At 44.2% G+C, this 18,897-nt stretch overlaps 1 protein-coding gene across 1 annotated transcript; it reads left to right on the top strand.

Annotated features, from left to right (window-relative positions):
* Window positions 1–7,157: 7,157 nt before the first annotated feature.
* On the top strand, window positions 7,158–10,926 carry CLDN5 (claudin 5). The gene has a single exon (XM_039504920.1). It carries the CDS (start codon window positions 7,561–7,563, stop codon window positions 8,215–8,217), a length of 657 nt encoding a protein of 218 aa, XP_039360854.1. The 5' UTR covers window positions 7,158–7,560; the 3' UTR covers window positions 8,218–10,926.
* The last annotated feature ends 7,971 nt before the right edge of the window (window positions 10,927–18,897 follow it).

The following is an 18,897-nucleotide window of genomic DNA, read 5'->3' on the forward strand; positions in this document are numbered from 1 at the left end:
CTACCCTTCCCTTCCCGTTAACTGCCTTATTCTTGTCTAAAAAAACCAGACCCCAAGCATCTTTCCCGCCACGTAGCACTTTTACATAGATGCTTTAATAAAGGTTGTTACTAAGGGCTTATGGTTTCAAACAGTTTTTAAAAGTTTTTCCCTATGCCTTTGGTGAGCACAATTTGAAGCTGCAGCAAAAGCAACTTTGTTAGCCAGTGAATTAGAGACAAAAAAGGCTGTTGGATGTCCAGAACGTAGAGATAAGAAGTTTATTTAAACTTTTGAACACGAGTAGGAAAAAGTTATATTAAGTTTTGTAAAGGAATAAAGCTCTATTTTATAATCACTTGAAAAGACAAGCCTATTTGAAGAAATAGCCCTTTATTTATAGGTGTTTTAATAAAAAATGAGCACACAGAAACACCCCAGGATTAAAACCACAGACAACCAGTTTATCAAAGTAATTTATAGTAATAAAAAAAGTTTTCCCCTATGCTTTTGCTAACATTGGTTATTTTTTAGTGAGGACAATTTGAAGCAGCCTTTTTAAGTTAGTGGATTAGAAAAGAAGACCACTTTGAAAGACAAGCCTATCTGAAGAAACATCCCTCCATTTAACACTTTTACATGTGTGTTTCAATAACAAAAAAAAGAGCATGCAGAAGCACCCCAGGGTTAAACCCACAAACCCTTAGTAACAAAAAGGTTTTTAAAAAAAGCTTTTCCCTATGCTTTTAGTGAGGACAATTTGAAACTGCAGCAAAAACAGCATCTGTGAGCCAGTGGATCAGAGATAAAAAGTTACTACGGTTACTAAGGTTCCGTGGTTTTATCTCTGGGGTGTTTCTGCATACTCTTTTTTTGGAAACACATGTAAAAGTGTTAAGTAGAGGGCTCTGTCTTCATATAGATTTGTCTTTTAAAGTGTTTATTCCTTTACAAAACTTAATATAACTTTCACTTGTATTTGTTAAAAAGTGTGGCGGGGGTAAGAAACAAACAACTTCTCTCTGATCCACTGGTTTACAGAATAAGGGGAATATAAACTGGCTGTTACTAAGGTCCTGTGGTTTTAAACCTGGGGCGTTTCCAGGGCCGGCTCCAGTTTTTTTGCTGCCCCAACTGGCGAAGCAAAAAAAAATAAATAAATAAAGCTGCAATTGGCGGCAATTCAGCGGCCAACTCTGCCATGCTGCTTCATTCTTCAGCAGCAATTCAGCAGCGGATCCTTTGCTCCAAGAGGGACTGAGGGACCCACCGCCAAATTGCTGCCAAAGACCCATTGGCCGCCCCAAGCACCTGCTTCCTTGGCTGGTACCTGGAGCTGGCCCTGGGCGTTTCTACATGCTCTATTTTATTGAAACACCTGTAAAAATGTTAAAGGGATGTGTCTTCATATAGGTTTGTATTTTAAAGTGTTTATTCCTTTACAAAACTTAATATAACTTTCACTTGTATTTGTTAAAGGGTGAGCAAAGAAGCAGCCTTCTTATCTCTGAGCTTGGCATTATGGATGTGATTGGAATAATAGAGACTCGGTGGGATAACTCACATGCCTGGAGTACTGTCATGGATAGCTATAAACTGTTCAGGAAGGACAGACAGGGCAGAAAAGGTGGGGGAGTGGCATTGTTTGTAAGAGAGCAGTATGACTGCTCAGAGCTCCAGTGTGAAACTGCAGAAAAACCTGAGAGTATCTGGATTAAATTTAGAAGTGTGAGCAACAAGGGTGATGTGGTGGTGGGAGTCTGCTAGAGATCACCAGACTAGGGGGATGAGGTGGACGAGCTTTCTTCAGGCAACTAACAGAAGTTACTAGATCACAGGCCCTGGTTCTCATGGGGGACTTCAATCACCCCAATATCTGCTGGGAGAGCAATACAGTGGTGCACAGACAATCCAGGAAGTTTTTGGAAAGTATAGGGGACAATTTCCTGGTGCAAGTGCTGGAGGAACCAACTAGGGGCAGAGCTCTTCTTGACCTGCTGCTCACAAACAGAGAAGAGTTAGTAGGGGAAGCAAAAGTTGATGGGATCCTGGGAGCCAGTGACCATGAGATGGTCGAGTTCAGGATCCTGACAAAAGGAAGAAAGGAGAGCAGCAGAATAAGGACCCTGGACTTCAGAAAAGCAGACTTTGACTCCCTCAGGGAACTGATGGGCAGGATCCCCTGCGAGAACAACATGAGGGGGAAAGGAGTCCAGGAGAGCTGGCTGTATTTTAAATAATCCTTATTGAGGTTGCAGGAAAAAAACATCCCAATGTGTAGAAAGAATAGTAAATATGGCAGACGACCAGCTTGGCTTAACAGTGAAATCCCAGCTGATCTTAAACACAAAAAAGAAGCTTACAAGAAGTGGAAGCTTGGACAAATGACCAGGGAGGAGTATCAAAATATTGCTCAGAACTGCAGGAGTGAAATCAGGAAGGCCAAATCACAATTGGAGTTGCAGCTAGCAAAGGATGTTAAGAGTAACAAGAAGGGTTTCTACAGGTATGTTAGCAACAAGAGGGTCAGGGAAAGTATGGGCCCCTTACTGAATGGGTGAGGCAACCTAGTGACAGAGAATGTGGAAAAAGCTAATGTACTCAATGCTTTTTTTGCCTCTGTCTTCACGAACCAAACAAGGTCAGCTCCCAGACTGCTGCACTGGGCAGCACAGTATGGGGAGGAGGTGACCAACCCTCTGTGGAAAAAGAAGTGGTTCAGGACTATTTAGAAAAGCTGGATGAGCACAAGTCCATGGGGCCTGGACGTGTTATTCCTTGATTTTAGCAAAGCTTTTGATACGATCTCCCACAGTATTCTTGCCGGCAAGTTAAAGAAGTATGGGCTGGATGAATGGACTATAAGGTGGATAGAAAGCTGGCTAGATCATTGGGCTCAAAGGGTAGCGATCAATGGCTCTATGCCTAGCTGGCATCAAGCGGAGTACCCCAAGGGTCGGTCCTGGGGCCAGTTTTGTTCAATATCTTCATTAATGATCTGGAGGATGGCATAGACTGCACCCTCAGCAAGTTTGCAGATGACACTAAACTGGGAAGAGTGGTAGATATGCTGGAGGGTAGGGATAGAATACAGAGGGACCTAGACAAATTAGAGAATTGGGCTAAAAGAAATCTGATGAGATTCAACAAAGACAAGTGCAGAGTCCTGCACTTAGGACGGAAGAATCCCATGCACTACTACAGACTAGGAACCGAGTGGCTAGGCAGCAGTTCTGCAGAAAAGGACCTAGAGGTTACAGTGAATGAGAAGCTGGATATGAGTCAACAGTGTGCCTTTGTTGCCAAGAAGGCTAATGGCATTTTGGGCTGTATAAGTAGGAGCACTGCCAGCAGATCTAGGGACGTGATCATTCCCCTTTATTTGGCATTGGTGAAGTCTCATCTGGAGATCTGTGTCCAATTTTGGGCCCTACACTACAAGAAGGATGTGGAAAAATTGGAAAGAGTCCAGCAGAGGGCAACAAAAACGATTAGGGGTCTGGAGCACATGACTTATGAGGAGAGGCTGAGGGAACTGGGCTTATTTAGTCTGCAGAAGAGAAAAATGAGGGGGGATTTGATAGCTGCTTTCAACTACCGGAAAGGGGGTTCCAAAGAGGATGGATATAGACTGTTCTCAGTGGTAGCAGATGACAGAACAAGGAGTAATAGTCACAAGTTGCAGTGGGGGAGTGTAACGGGTCAGACTCACCCCTGCGGCACCTCCTGCTGGTGACTCCGGGGAATTAGGTTGGTTTTCAGCACGGAGCACCCTCTGCAGGCCAGCGATCTGCCTGTTCTCTGGCCCTGAGTCTCTCCCTGGACCCCCATGCCCTCTTACATGGGGTGCTGCCCCCCCCAGCAGTAACCCCTTTCTCTCAGGGTCTCCCCTCCCCAGGGAACCCCCACCCTCTATCCCCATCTTGCCTCAGTATATGGCTACTGCCAGTCATTGTCTAGCCCCACACCCTACTCATCACTGGCAAGGAGGGTTTGGACCTGCTGCCTTGGCCTACCCCTGGGCTGCCCTCTGCAACCCCAGTACCTATTAGCCCAATGCTAGGCCACAGCCTGGGGCTTTCCAGGCTGGAGCTCCTCAGCCCTGCTCCCCTCAGGTACTCTATCTCAGCTCCTAAACAGCCAGGCCCATCTCCCCCTATAGCTAGAGAGAGGGAGTGGCTTGGGCTTCTCTGCCTCTTATAGGGGCCAGCTGGGCCTGATTGGGGTGTGGCCCAGCTGCAGCCACTTCCCAATCAGCCCACCTTAAAAGCTGCTTTCTCCAGCCACATTCCCTTCCCAGGGCTGTTTTTAACCCCTTCAGGGCAGGAGCAGGGGTCCACCCTACTACAGGGCGGTTTAGGTTGGATATTAGGAAATCTTTTTCACTAGGAGGGTGGTGGAAGCACTATGGGTTACCTAGGGAGGTGGTGGAATCTCCTTCCTTAGAGGTTTTTAAGGTCAAGCTTGACAAAGCCCTGGCTGGGATGATTTAGTTGGGGATTGGTCCTGCTTTGAGCAGGGGGTTGGACTAGATGACCTCCTGAGGTCCCTTCCAACCCTGATATTCTATGATTTTATGATCGTAACAAGTACAGTATAAAATAAACTCTCTGGTTATAATTTGATGAGAATTAGTGGCAAGTTTAGCACAGCTCCTATGCTACAGGTTTGAGCATATACAGTTGAGTGGGAGATGCTGGGCACTGGCCGGTCTAGTTGAAGTTTTAGGCAATAAAATGGCTCAGTTGCTGTAAAGTTTGGGGATCTCTTGTGCTCTGTCCTATACTTTGGAACGCCTACTAAAGCCGTTGCATACAGAACGGAATGAATTTCAACAGCCAGAGGAGAAAAGGGCTGTGATTGCCTAAAAGGAAGCACAGATCAATTTGATGTTTCATGGGGGATGTTAAGTCATAAAATTACCATTTATAAACCATGTCTTTGTAGGCAAGCGTCTGAGTTCCTTTTTTTAAAAACTCACGATGTTCTTACAGTTCAATGATTCATTAACAAATGACCATTAATGCCGTGACAGCTGTTGCTACTACAGTTATGCACCTAATAAATCTGACTCTATTCTTTCAACCTTTTTCTCTAAACAATCAACCAAATGTATCAAAGCACAAGCATGCAACATTCCCTCTATTCAAACATAAAAAATAACAACAAACATTCAAAATGGCTGACGGCACCAAACCGCGACACCAATGGAAACAGGAACAGAGGGCGGTACATAAGCCCAAAATTGGGCATGGAATCCTGTCAAAGAATATATGGTGATGAATGCTATTGAGCCATATACTACTCACTGCATCTGAGTTCCTCTCCACAGGATTTTGCAGGCAGCTTTACAAAGAATGTATGAGCCAATAAACACACTGACTGCAGGGATTATACGAGAGAATTTCTTGCAAGGATCATTTCTTTGCAAGTCAAAAAGTCCAACCTCCATTTTTGTCTCATAATTTATGAATCAGCTAGTCAAAAAACACATAATCCAACTTTTTAAAGACATTGCCTCTCACCTGTATCTCTGCCACTTTGATTCCACATCTATATCCCTAACAATTTAATCACACCAATATTCCATGTCAATGGAAGCTTATTCAAGGAGCCCTGTGCTGCAACAAGCTTTCCCCAATTAATTCTTAAACCAGAATATTCACAAGATAATTTTCCCCAAGCATTTAGGTGTCTTGACATTAGGTTCCATCTAATAAGTCATATAAATCAAAGTGGCAACAGCAAATCATGAAATCATATACCTAGATGGATTCCTTCCAATCAGCTAATATCAGTTCTCAACATATAAACCAAAGGCTCTACGGATAAATCAGAAATCATACAATTGGTTTTAATTAATGCATTAGAACTAAAACATAGAAGTTCTTGTGCATTTGATTAATAACTGCATTGCTGGTGAAATCTCCTGTGAATACCCCCAGCTTAACCCAGTCAAACTCTTTTTCTGCACTGAGTTCACATAATAAAAATGATCAAGTAAGTAATTAGTCAAATGTGTCTCTTTCAAACATGTAGGTCATCACTGGGACAATGTGCATCTCTTCTTTCCTGTTGTCCTCCCCGGTATAAAACGGATTGATCTTCATGAATGAAGAAGTCTCTTCACCAGTATTTTAGCTAGAATATTAAAGTAATCATTGGGTAAAGAAACAAGACGAGAAGATTCCATGTATAGTTCATTGTTCTTGGAGAAGGTTTCTCATAACTACATTTTGGCATGGAATTTGCTCAGGCTTTTGTGCTGTATGCAATGTGTATTCGATTTTATGCCTTTTTTAGCAAATGCATTTAGTTCTTTGACTGACAATTCTGCACTATTAGTCAAGTAGCACAGGCTATTGTGCTTCTGCCCAGCGAGATCTCAGTGGACTCTCTTTGAACTTGCCACCATAGGCTTTGTCAATTAAAAAACATCCCATCCCCTCATTATTTGTCTCAGCCTTCTTCTTATTTCTTTCTGTTTCTGACAACCTCAGACCTGTCTAAGTTAACAAAGATTCTGCCAGAGAGCTTGTTAAGGTTATCATCATGTTGAACTACTGCTACCCTTTGGTCATTTAGGAAGAGCTAAGGTTTTCAGGAGCAATTAGAATGATCCAAACTCGAATGACATTTTGTCCAAGGACCCAAAGAAGAGCTCTATGTAGCTGGAAAGCTTGTCTCTCCTCTCATCAACAGAAGTTGGTCCATTAAAAGATATTACCTCGCCCACCTTGTCCCTCTACTATGGGCTACAACACAGTACCCAGCATGTTTTGCACAATCAGTAACAGCTGTAACAGCATATCTGTGCTTTATGGAGTGTCAGGCTGAGATAAGAGCAGCGCTTTAAGCAACAGTCATTTGTGAAAGGGACGATTTGCAAATAGTTTATGGCTGACTCCCAGCCAAACCAAAAGACAGAGAGAATCCAATGTCCTCTGTAGTGTGCGGAGCCTCTGCCACACACACAAAGCCCTGGCGGTAGTGCGGTAGAGCGACATACTATAACAAGCCAGGGTGAAGTCCAGGCACGCAGGCAGGGGAAAGGAGAGGTCAGGTTCCCCTTCCCCCCATGCCAGAAAAGTGAACCACCACGGCAAGGGTCTTTGAAGTCACTTCCCTCTTCATCATGGGGGGCCCAAGCCGCAGGGACCATCCTGTCCCCATCCTGTGTCTGTGTCACTGTCGCAACGCAAGAGCTGGCGCACGCTGCCCGTCAGTCACAGAGCCTCACCCTTAACCACACAGGGACCCCCCCACCCCCGCCCCATGGGAGGGGACGACGAAGCTGCAGCGTCTGCAGCTGGCTCCTTTCCAGCCTCTTTTCGAGACCCCCCCACCCAACTCCTTCCAAGCGTTCGTCATTCACACGCGCTCCTGCTTCCTTCCCCTCCAGCCCCTCGCTGGCTGGGGGCGGCCTCCGCTGCCTGGGACTGGCCGGGGGTGAGAGGGAGGGGCCCGCCCTGCGGCTTTAAATAGAGCCCGGCGGGCCACCGGCTGGCACTCGCAACCTGAGCCGGCTCCCGAGGCAGCAGCAGCAGAGTCCCGAGCAGCTCGTGAATCCAGAGGAGCAGAATGACCTCGGCAGCGCGGGAGATCCTGGGCCTGGGGCTGTGCATCGTGGGCTGGGTGGGGGTCATCCTGGCCTGCGGCTTGCCCACGTGGCAGGTGTCCGCCTACATCGACGGCCACATCGTGGTGGCGCAGACCACCTGGGAGGGGCTGTGGATGAACTGCGTGGTGCAGAGCACCGGGCAGATGCAGTGCAAACTCCACGACTCCATCCTGGCGCTGGAGCCGCACATGCAGGCGGGCCGGGCGCTCACCGTCCTGGTGACCCTGCTGGGGCTGGTGGCGCTGATGGTGACCGTGGTGGGGGCCCAGTGCACCACCTGCGTCCGAGCCGGCAAGGCCAAGTCCTGGATCGTGCTGGCCGGCGGGATCATCTACATCCTGTGCGGGGTGCTGGTCCTCATCCCCGTCTGCTGGTTCGCCAACATCATCATCAGCGGCTTCTACAACCCCAAGGTGCCCAACTCCATGAAGCGGGAGATGGGGGCCGCGCTCTACATCGGCTGGGCGGCCACGGCCCTGCTGCTCCTCGGGGGCGGCCTGATCTGCTGCTCCTGCTCCTGCGCCGGGGACGGCGAGAGCGGCTTCCCGGTCAAGTACTCGGCCTCCACCCGGCGGCCCACCTCCAACGGGGAGTACGACAAGAAGAACTACGTCTGAGGGGCCGGGCGGCGGCTCCCAGCCGGACCCAGAGCAGCCCCTGCACCCTGCCCTGCGCCCGGCTCCCGCCCCGGAGATGCTTGAAAGGACTCGCCCGGCAGGCGAGCTCCGAACTGGACTGTGCGCAGGTACCGCTCAGTGGCACAAGACCAGCCCGCCTGCGCGCCTGGAGCTCGCCCCTGCTTGAGCCTTACAAACGTTACCCAAAAAGGACCCCCGGCGTGAATTCGGGCTCCCTTCCCCACTCCCGTCTCCTCCGGGATGAGCGGTAAACCGGCCGCTCACTGGAAGGGGGGGGTTGCTTTGAGATGTTTGCTATGTAACATGAACGCGAGCTAACCCATTACTGCAGGAATACGGACCACAGAGCAGGTGCTCAGGGGTTTTGTGTTTGTTTTAAACTACTTTGTGACTAATTACAAACCCGCACCTGCGTATTTAATTTGATGATTGTTACTGCTGCCCCAAAAATGACCGATGGGATTGTTTATGTGTCGTTAGAGAATGAGATAAAGTCTGCGTTCTCCATCCGATTGTGGAGAAATGAAAACTCTCTTAAAACAAAGCCTCTTAAGCAGCGAATTCATCTCCCTAGCTGGGGAATCATCCTTCCCTTACTGTCTTTTTTATTGTTGTTATTTAAAAAAGCTTAATTCTGCTGTTGTAACGTGCTGCCTTGCCGCTGTACAGACCCGAGTGAACACATGGCTAATGAAATTAACTAACCTAAACTCTGCGGGGCATCAGTCTAAGCAGTTAGGACGATTGTGGTACAGGATTTTACAGAACTCTTTCAGAACTCAACACTCCTTATTTGTTAACCCTGTTTTTATAATAAAAAACAAACGAGATTGTCTATATTTTATATGTATATTTTTATATTCTAGCCGCATGTTTTATTATTATAAAGATGTACGAACTATTTGGGGTAGGAGTAGGTGACAGCCCAGCACTGGAATTTGGTAATTAACAACCAATGTCTGGTTGTTTGAGACAAACTTTGGAAGGAGGCAGGGTATGCTAGGGCATCATGCACAGCTACCAAACTGTTCTCCCATTTTGTGTCGAGAACAACCCATAGGGAATAGGAGTTTATAGTATAACATATCTGCAAAAATAAGAGAGGAGTTTGCATCTGTTAGTGCACCAAATGGCTTGTGCTCTTCCTAGGGTGGGTGTCCTGAACATTTTCTCCCACTAGGAGTTTGTCATCACTTCCTTCAAATTTGAAGGTTGTGAGTGCAATTTGGCTTTTTTAATGGATTCTTTTACAAGACTTCAAATTTTTATATATCTTATCAACTAATCTGTGATGATAATGAATTGTGCCACTATTACACTAACTTTCATTATAAAACATTTTCAGTCCTTTCACATTTTCTTTTTAAAAAAGAAGACTCTTTGGGTTGAATTTTTTCATATTTATTTTCTTGTAAAGAAAATACCTGCATCTGGCTTATTGTAACAGTGGTGGGTTTGTTTGTTTTTTCATTATTTAAGAATTTTTGTCAATTTTTTTGAGCTTGGATAAATAAAATGTAAGTTCTTTTTAAAACTTCAAACTAATCCTGGTCTTAATTTCTCAGTTTAAACAATTAACCTCTGCCCTGCTATGGTTGAAGAAAATTGGTTTAGAACAATCATGGACTGAGATCTTTGATTTTCCACTAATTGAGACAGTCGTTCAGGTATAGGCACTGATCCATGTGCACCGGAAGCAGTGTCCATTCAACTACAATGTAAGATGAGTTTTAACCTTGATTGCGCTGTACTCTCAGGCCAGCCAACCATCCCTCCTCCTTAACCCATTCCTATTCTAGGTTTACTTGAATATGAAATCATTACAGCATACAATGTGTACTTGCTCTGGCACATGCTTTGCATGCACAATTTGAAATTGGAAGCATTAATGCCGAATAGAATATGGTTAGGCCAAGTAGGTTCCTTCCGATATCACTTTACATGTAATGTAAAGGACTCTGCAAGGTCTTGGTTGCCATCTTGCTGAGTCCGTCTTGCTGCCAATATCAAATTTTGTGTGCTCAGTAGGGACACAATTTAATGTGAATATGCATCTGTTTGATTGTGCAACAGCAGTTAAATTTAATAACACCATCCTTTATTTAAAAAACAAACAAGGGAATGCAAAAAATTCTTAACCTGATATTATTGCTGAGACTTTACACGCAATAATCAAGAAATTCAAGGTTATGGCTCCCATAGCCACCATAACTTTTATCACCGGGGAGGAAGGATGACTAATTTTTGCTCTATGCAAGCACAACTTGGGATTTCCTGACTTAGATGTGTGTGAAACAAGCTTCTTTTAAAAGGGATTAGGGACTGAGTAAGTGTGACCCTAAAAACAATTAAGCAAGTTCTAGGCCATGTGACAGTACTCTTATACCAACCCAGCACACTTCTACCGACCCTGATGGACTCCATAAGGAACTACTTTCTGCCTCCAACTAATAAGGAAACACTCTACACATTAGTCTCCCTCACAGTATAACACTAAAACTTAATTACAGCCTCATGGTTCCATCACAAACATATAATACACATGTGTATGTCAACTCCAAATATTTGCCATTGTTGCTGAGACTTGTGATTTAACTGGATCTGTAGTTTTGCAATAGGGCTTCATCCATATTGTTCTTGCTTTGCTTAGTAAACATAAAAACGTGGTGGTGTCAGTACACAGAGGCTTGAGAGACTAGGACCTTGATCCTGCAAACACTTATGTATGTGGTTAACATTAAGCACGTGATTAGTCCCATTGGAGATAAAACTTCATGCTTAAACACATGCTTAAACACAAGCATGTTTGCAGGATCAGAGCCTATGTGATCATTAACCAAACACCATATGTGTAGAATTGTTTCCTCAGTTCTTGAACTGTCAGTGTCATAAATGAGAGCTACGATACTGTTATTGTAACGTAATGTGATTTTGGTACAAGAGTGAAATATTCTGTATTTCATCTTTGCAACTTTTGTTTGTAAACACCGTAACCTTACAAACTGTAAAAGTATTTAAATGTGTACATTTTGCAAGAAATCTACCTGGCTTGTCATTTGTGTGGTGCCTTATTTGTGTCCTTTATAAAAAAAACCAAACTAGAATACGAATCCCCATAGTGACTCCAGAAAAATCAATGGGGGTAATCTGGGCCTGTCGTTATAATTTCCCCTCATACAGCACTGTCACTCTAATTAATCTAACTACTGTTGATCCCCTGTGGGTAACGAATGAAGTTAACAGACCTGCAGTCCTTACTCATTTTCCTCAGGCAAAACCTCATTGACTTCAATGGGAATTTCCCCTGAGCCAGGAATAAAGCCCCAATCCTGCAAACACACTTCTATGCAACTTTATTATGTGAGTCGTCCCACTAATGAGAGTAAAGCTGTGTGCATGTGAAAGTGTTTGTGGGACTGGGGCGTAAATCAACAAAACAAGATTTGGGCTCTGACCAGCAATATTTTGAACAACCATTTCTGGTACTGCCGTTAAGTACCAAATAGTTTGTGTTTTCCCCTTGAACCAATCTTATAAAAATCAACACCTTACAGGGAAACTGATCCAAAGCCTTTTAGAAGCATAGCTGTACATCGCCACAGGGATGCAGCCACTTAAAAGCAACACCTGAAACAATTACTGTAGCCAGACCTCTTGTATGAAAAAAGTGTTACTTCTGTGCATGTCTCTCACTAAAAAAAGCATCATTCTGCCAATAATGGGCCACATTCTCTGCTTATGTGAGTGGACAAAATTCTCCTGAAAGAATGGAGTGGAGCCCTTTTATACTAATAGAAAAATTGGCCCACTTCTTCTGAAAGTTTCTTTATTCTGAATGTCATGGCTCTATGTCCTGGGATAGGCTTTCCTATTGCCAGCCTTTCTAAAATAACCTGGGAGAACACGAACAGTAAACTCACTGGAGCTGGCATCAGGGTGAAAACCTGGGGTTTGGATGCTTTTTAGTTCTACGTAGAGTCACAAACAAAATAAAAATCATAACTGAGCACTGGAGAAATAACTGAAGACATTAGGAAGTCCTGCTTTCATCAGAATGAGGTTTGGCCTTGATCCTGCCATAGGCTGAGCAATTCCAGCTCCCAAAGTTTAGGGCTGGGCCTTTGTGGAAAAAAAATCAGATTAATGTTGTGTTTCTGACAAGCACTAGACTATTTGACCTCAAAGAACAGGCATGACACGGGCAGCAGCAATGCAAAATGTCTTTACATTGCTCCTCCATGGCTGAGACAGATCACAGATGGATCACCCCTAGCGGAAAGTGAGCAGTTTATTCTCTATGGACCATTCAGTTCTTAGCCTCGCTGCTGGGACTGCTAAAAAATTAGTAGCAGTAGTTGCAGGTTTGGTGACATGGAAAATGGAAATGGATTGAGAGCCACCAAGTCATTTCACACAGGCCCCTGAACCACCATCAAGTTGTAACAACTTTGAATCACTACCAGTCCAGGCTCAATGGACCTGATCCAAAGCCTATGAAATCTATGGAAAGATTCCCATTGACTTCAATGAGCTTTGGATCAGGCCCAGGATGAGCTGGTACCTTAAGAGGGGGACACTATTACCGATCCTCATTGCCACTCAGTTGCTACCAAGTGTGTTTGAGCTGGAAAAAGGACATTTCACAAATGCTGTCAACACAAACATACAAAAGAAATGAATGTTCAATGAAACTCTAAATTCTCGTGACCAGCAGAGACCTTGCCCAGGTTCTAGCCTTGTCAGGGAGTTCATTCAATACTTTACAGACTCCATCAAATAATCCCACGGTTTGGACAGGCTGTTGTTTAAAAAAGAAAACATCTTCAAAGACTGCATTTTTCAGCATTCATGCCAGCTATGTTGAGATGAACAAAAGCGCCTCACCACCCTCTTGTTGCCTTCCACATGCTGGGCTGGAGAAAAGGTGTCTGCCTGCTTGGCCTTTGTCTGCTAAATCAGGGGTTCTCAAACTTAATTGCACCGCGACCCCCTTCTGACAACAAAACTTACTACATGACCCCAGGAGGGAGGCCCGAAGCCTGAGCCCACCCAAGTCCTGCCAAAGCCCAAGCCCCACCACCCTGGGCAGCTGGGGGAAGAGGGGGAAAAGCCAAGGCCTTCAGCCCCAGGTGGGGAGCCTGTAACCTGAGCCCCACCACCCAGGGCTGAAACCCTCAGGCTTTGGCTTCAGCCCTGGACAGTGGGGCTCCAGCTTTGACCCCAGGTGGTGGGGCCCAGGTTTTGGCTTCGGCCCCAGCAAGTCTAATGCCAACCCTGGTGACCTCATTAAAATGGTGTCCCGACCCCCAGTTTGAGAACCGCAGTGCTAAATGAACCACTAGAGTTATGAATCTGAATGTCGGCAATAGTTCATACTCTGCAAATGTAGTTAGAACCCATCTGTTCTAAAGAGGGGAAATGCACCAGGCAGGAGGAAAGGGAAACTCAGTCACGTTTGCTATAGGATGTTTAAGAAATATTTCCCTTTCCTGCACAAAGTTATATTTGTCATGCATCTGTTCTTCGGGATGTACTGAAGCCTTTTACACTCCAAGGGAGGAATTAGTCCATGCCCACGGTTTTCTTTATACAGCTATTCCCATGTTAAAACCTGACTACTGAATCTTACATAGTTTGTCCTTGGTTTTTTTTGTCCATCTCTAAAGTCCCAAGAGCAAGTAAGTAGTGCACCCTACTTTATTTTCCAATCTAATCTGTCTTTAAAACCCACCTTGCTCTAAACAAGCTGAGACCCATTACAGCATCCTAAACATTAAATCAGTCTCCTGTCTGTTCTCTGTACTTGGGAAATGCTGAAAGGTGCAAGATTCCGTATCAGATTGGACCCACAATGCATCACTGAAGTGAAATGAAGAGCTTTAACTTTGTATGCAAATCATCACTAATAGGTACATCTCTTGGGTGTCAGGGTTTGCTTTTGTAACTCTTGGTAACTTGCTTGGTAAGATGTAGCAAATACTTCCGCCAAATTAAAGAAATCAGGAAACACTACAGCAAGTACATTCTGTCTTCAGGTCAAGAATTGCATTCAACTTACCTGTAGTCTGGCTGTGGTAAGGCAAATCCTTTCGAAGACAGAGCCTCAAAAGGACTCAGATTTATGTTTTGAAAGTGACTGGATTTTGTCAATCCCATTTTGATCAGACCTTTGTGTGTGTGTGTAAGAGACTTAATTCCAGGCAGTTCCTTGCTGATTCCCTGCAGGAGGGGGCTGCTGGTCTGAAAAACTCTCTTTTCTTCTTACTGTAGCCTTCAATTACAAGAAAAGGACAATTTCAGCCACTGTGTCATTGATAAAGCTTCCCATGGTAACAGTGGTCAGGCTTTGAGGTTGCTTGGCTACTCAAGCCTTGCTTTACCTTTTCTTTTTCTTAAACGCAGATTGAAAGAGTCTGCCATGAATCACTTTAACAACTTGCTTTGTCTTTGGCATTTTAGAAGTTTGTTTACAACACTGAGCTTTTTTCTCTCCCAGAATCCTTCGTGCACGTTACACAGCTTCAAACCAAAGTTATGGCAGGAAAAGGTCATAAGTGCTGTGAATTAACCTAAACGGTTGGAAACATACATATTATGTGAAAGGCATGCTGATGCATTCCACCCAGGGCTCCTATCCAATCTTCTCAGTACATGGGGTTCCTGCTTTTCCTTAGTCCATCACCATTATAAGCTGTTCTGGGATGTTGTATTTGCCACACTGAAGAGTATCCTCAACTGAATTCAAATTTTAGGCTGCAAAACTGCCTTCATCAATTCAGGCCAAGAAAGTGTGCTGTTTGTGATTTAGAAATTGTAAAGGAATTGCCACAGATCTGGTTATATGACCCATGGCTTTTCCTGCTTCAGTATCACGGTCTTGTACGCATACACACGCAATCTATCTATCGTAAAGAATGGAGATACTGCACATACACTGATTTTTGGGGCAGAGTTGTTGGATACTGAATTCCTTTTTAAAATCTCTGAAAAATAAAATAAAATAATATTTGCCTTTCCTATGTAGCTTGTATATTTATTTACAGTTCTTCAAAGTAAGTGAATTGGCCACATTTTACATTCACTTCCACAGGTGTAAAATGACTACACAAGGTGCAAGACAGTGGAGAATCAGGCCTCAGAACTTCTTACATTTAGGACATCACAAAACCTTGGGGGAAATAGCTATTAACAAAAGGCAGGCTTAAAGGTATATTTGAAATATTTATATTATATGTACACTCTCTCTCGCTCTCCTATCCATAAGTCTGGATGACATGCAGTCTAAAAACTTAATTAGATGTACTGAATCACTGACTGGGGGTTGTTGTTGTTGTTTTTTCAGTGATAGAGAACTACAGAGATATACAGACTGGAGAAAAGCAAATGTGGTACTAATACTTTATAAATTGAAAGAAGAATGATCCTTGCAATTATCCAGTAATTCTAATTTCAAGCCACAGTCAAATAATGGGACAATTATAAAGAGAGGGGAAAAAATCACAAACCAGCTACAGGATAATAGAACCATGAACAACAAGCTGCATGTTTAAAACATTTGTAGATGAACCTAAAAGGAGTTGCAAACACCATCCAGGACAGAATATTTACAGTGTTCTAGATTGACTAGAACACTGGGCAGGTATAGATGATACATCATGCCATCTGACCCTTTTCAGAGTGGTTCTAATGGACATGGTGCTTAAAATGGTGGCAGCCGCTGGCACCCTGTCGACAGCAGGGCTCCTGATAGAGCTATTGGTATGAACTACCTATGAACTGGTATTGGGAACGTAGGAATTTTTTGAATAGGTTCCCTATTTTAGACAAGGCCTATGTGGATCTTGTGAGGGTGTGTGCACTTAGAGAACAGATTTAAATTTTTTATTAAAGTTAATGTTTAAAATTAAAGATACACAAGTTAAGAGGGAAGGTACGGTACATCTGGGGTCCGGCTTGAGTTATGAGGGATTACTGATATCAGTTACAAGGATCACGAGATACCTACATACCACATAACCAGCATAGATCCAGCTTGGGGTGCAGGAGTTTTTAAAGTGTCAGTGGATAAGTGAGCTTGGGTACGCCACCCATGAAATGTATAAAGAGTCCAAGTCAGTATCAGTGTAGCGAATAAGTACATGGGTGGGGTGCATCCCATGGAAGGAAGTGGGTTATTTCCCTGGTTGGTGGTCTTGATTGCTCAACGTGATATTGACGGTGTCCCGTGATGTGTTCCGTATAGATGTTTCTGGACCACTTGATGGTGTTGGACACCATGAGCTGTCTCATGTTTTCAAATGGCACCGTGATGTCTACCATGAGGACCTTCTTTTCCGCATCTATTGAGGGGGACGCAGTTGAGCCGCACCTGGTGAACGAAATGCCAGTCAGCGAACCTGGTGAAGCTGCCCCCGGGAAGGAAGTGGTTGCTGGCATCCCACTTGCTGGACACCTTGAACACCTTGCCCTGGTACGGCTTCCTCTTGAGGTTCTCGGCATAGTGGTCGCGGATGGCGGTTTTCAGGGTCCTTTCCAGCATCATTCTGGTGGTTGGGGGGATGATGGTGTGGTCCGGAGTCTTTATGCGTGGCACCTATACTCCCAGCTCCCGGCGCTCCTCGCACCACTTCCAGCGGCATCCAATCCTCTTTCCTACACGTCTCAAGGCGTTGCAGGCACAGGACCAGAGAGAGGACAGGTCTCCCCCCTCTCTCCAGAACTCAGCCTCCAGGGAGCCGCTGAAGTAAGTGGTGACATCCTGCTCGGAGGGGGCCCTGGCAATGCATTTCCTGAACACGTCCCGTATGGCTTCCTGTGCGATGCTCCTCACCATCGGGTCCGGGCATGTCAGGAGGCTGTAGCAATGGCTGTGAAGCCATTCTCTACCCAGCCTACAGCTTGGAGTTAGGGAGGATTCTCTCCCTTCTAATGCCTACTGGGTCCCCCATGCATCACTGACTTACTCAGGGGTTGTGTGGCACAGATGTTGCTCAATTTACATACATCACTCCTGAAACACAGCTAGTACTTGAATGGGGATTGTGGATGGTAGCAAACAGCCATCTGCACAACACTTCAGGGAGAGGAAATGACTAAGGACACTGGAGCAAACCTCTATTCTTTAATGTTCATAGACAGCAGAAAAAACCTGGGTTTAACATCTTATCTGAAAGACCCATCTATCTATCTTAAACTGCCAAGAATTCAGTGTCCCTGCCTCAGAAGAATGATGGCTGGAGCTAAACCTGATGGGATTTGAACCTGTGGGTCCAGGGTGTTTAAATATTTTTAGACTTTTGCTTAGATCATTAAGATCTAATAACAGAGAAAAGAGAACTACAAATTTCTGATTTCTCACTGTCCCAAACTTAAGATCTGTCAGCCCTGCATTAACTGCTTCTGGACAGCTTGGAGACTGGTGGATACAGGGCATTTATGGAATGGGGGGAGGAGGGCAGTCCCAAATGAAATAGATACAGATTACAAGAAGCAGCAAGATGCTGCCCTTGCCTTAATGAAACAGAGACAAGTTTCTAAACGATTAATTTATAAACCTGCTAGTGAATGGCTAATTTAATTGAAAGGCAAAACAATATAATCTGATTAATTTCTTTATCATTTTGATCTAAACAGATTTTAAGGTGCAGGGAGGGAAGAGATTTTAGGGTTTACATGTAATTTACGTATATGGTCAATAAAACATCTTGAACATTTATTGCCACCTTTCAGTTCGTGGGTAACAACAAAAAGCAATACATTTAGTTTAAATGGAAATTGGTTTGTTTATTCACACTAGGACAAAAGTAAATGTTTAAAATGATTGATTTTTAAATGTAAACAGTGGTTAACCCTCTCACAACCAGCCTTGATCACATCAGCAATCTTTGAATTCTGTGCCAGCTGTTATCACACTGCTGCACATTGTTGCTTTCAGGCCCAATCCTGAAAGGTGCTAAGTGACATCAATGGGCATTTTAGGCTCTTAGCACCTTGCAGGATTAGGACCTTTAGCTATGGGAAAATCATTTGTGGTTTTAGGCAAGTAGAATTGTAACCCTATTGTATCATTTAAAATACTGCAAATATGTTAAATGCAATCTAACATACTCAATGTAAAATAATATTCACATTCTTATCGCTATTAGCAGTACTTGGAGTAGTTGAGGGCAAACAAAATGTTAGAAAGAATTTCTGTAATTTATCAGCATTTAAATGCAGTGTGTTACTAGCTAAATAATTCTACACAATCATAGAATATCAGGGTAGGAAGGTACCTCGGGAGGTCGTTTAGTCCAATCCCCTGCTCAAAGCAGGACTAATACCCAGATTTTTGCCCCAGATCCCTAAATGGCTCCCTCAAGGATTAAATTTACAACCCTGGGTTTAGCAGGTCAATGCTCAAACCACTGAGTTATCCCTCCCCCCATATGTAGACAGCATGTTTTGGGTTTATTTTTGCTGAGTTCTGCACCACATCTAGTCCACTTTTCACACATTGCTTATTGCATAGACTAATTGGATGTTATGCATTTGGCCTTGATCCTCCAACTTGTTTCTCAAAAACTCTCTGCTGGGATTTTGCATGGGTACAAGGGTCTGCTTATGCACATTCAATGAAAAATCTGGCCCCTGTTGAGTCTTGTGAAAATAACATACTAC

This window comes from Mauremys reevesii, linkage group 18 (assembly GCF_016161935.1).
Source record: "Mauremys reevesii isolate NIE-2019 linkage group 18, ASM1616193v1, whole genome shotgun sequence".
Classification (NCBI taxonomy): Eukaryota; Metazoa; Chordata; order Testudines; family Geoemydidae; genus Mauremys; species Mauremys reevesii.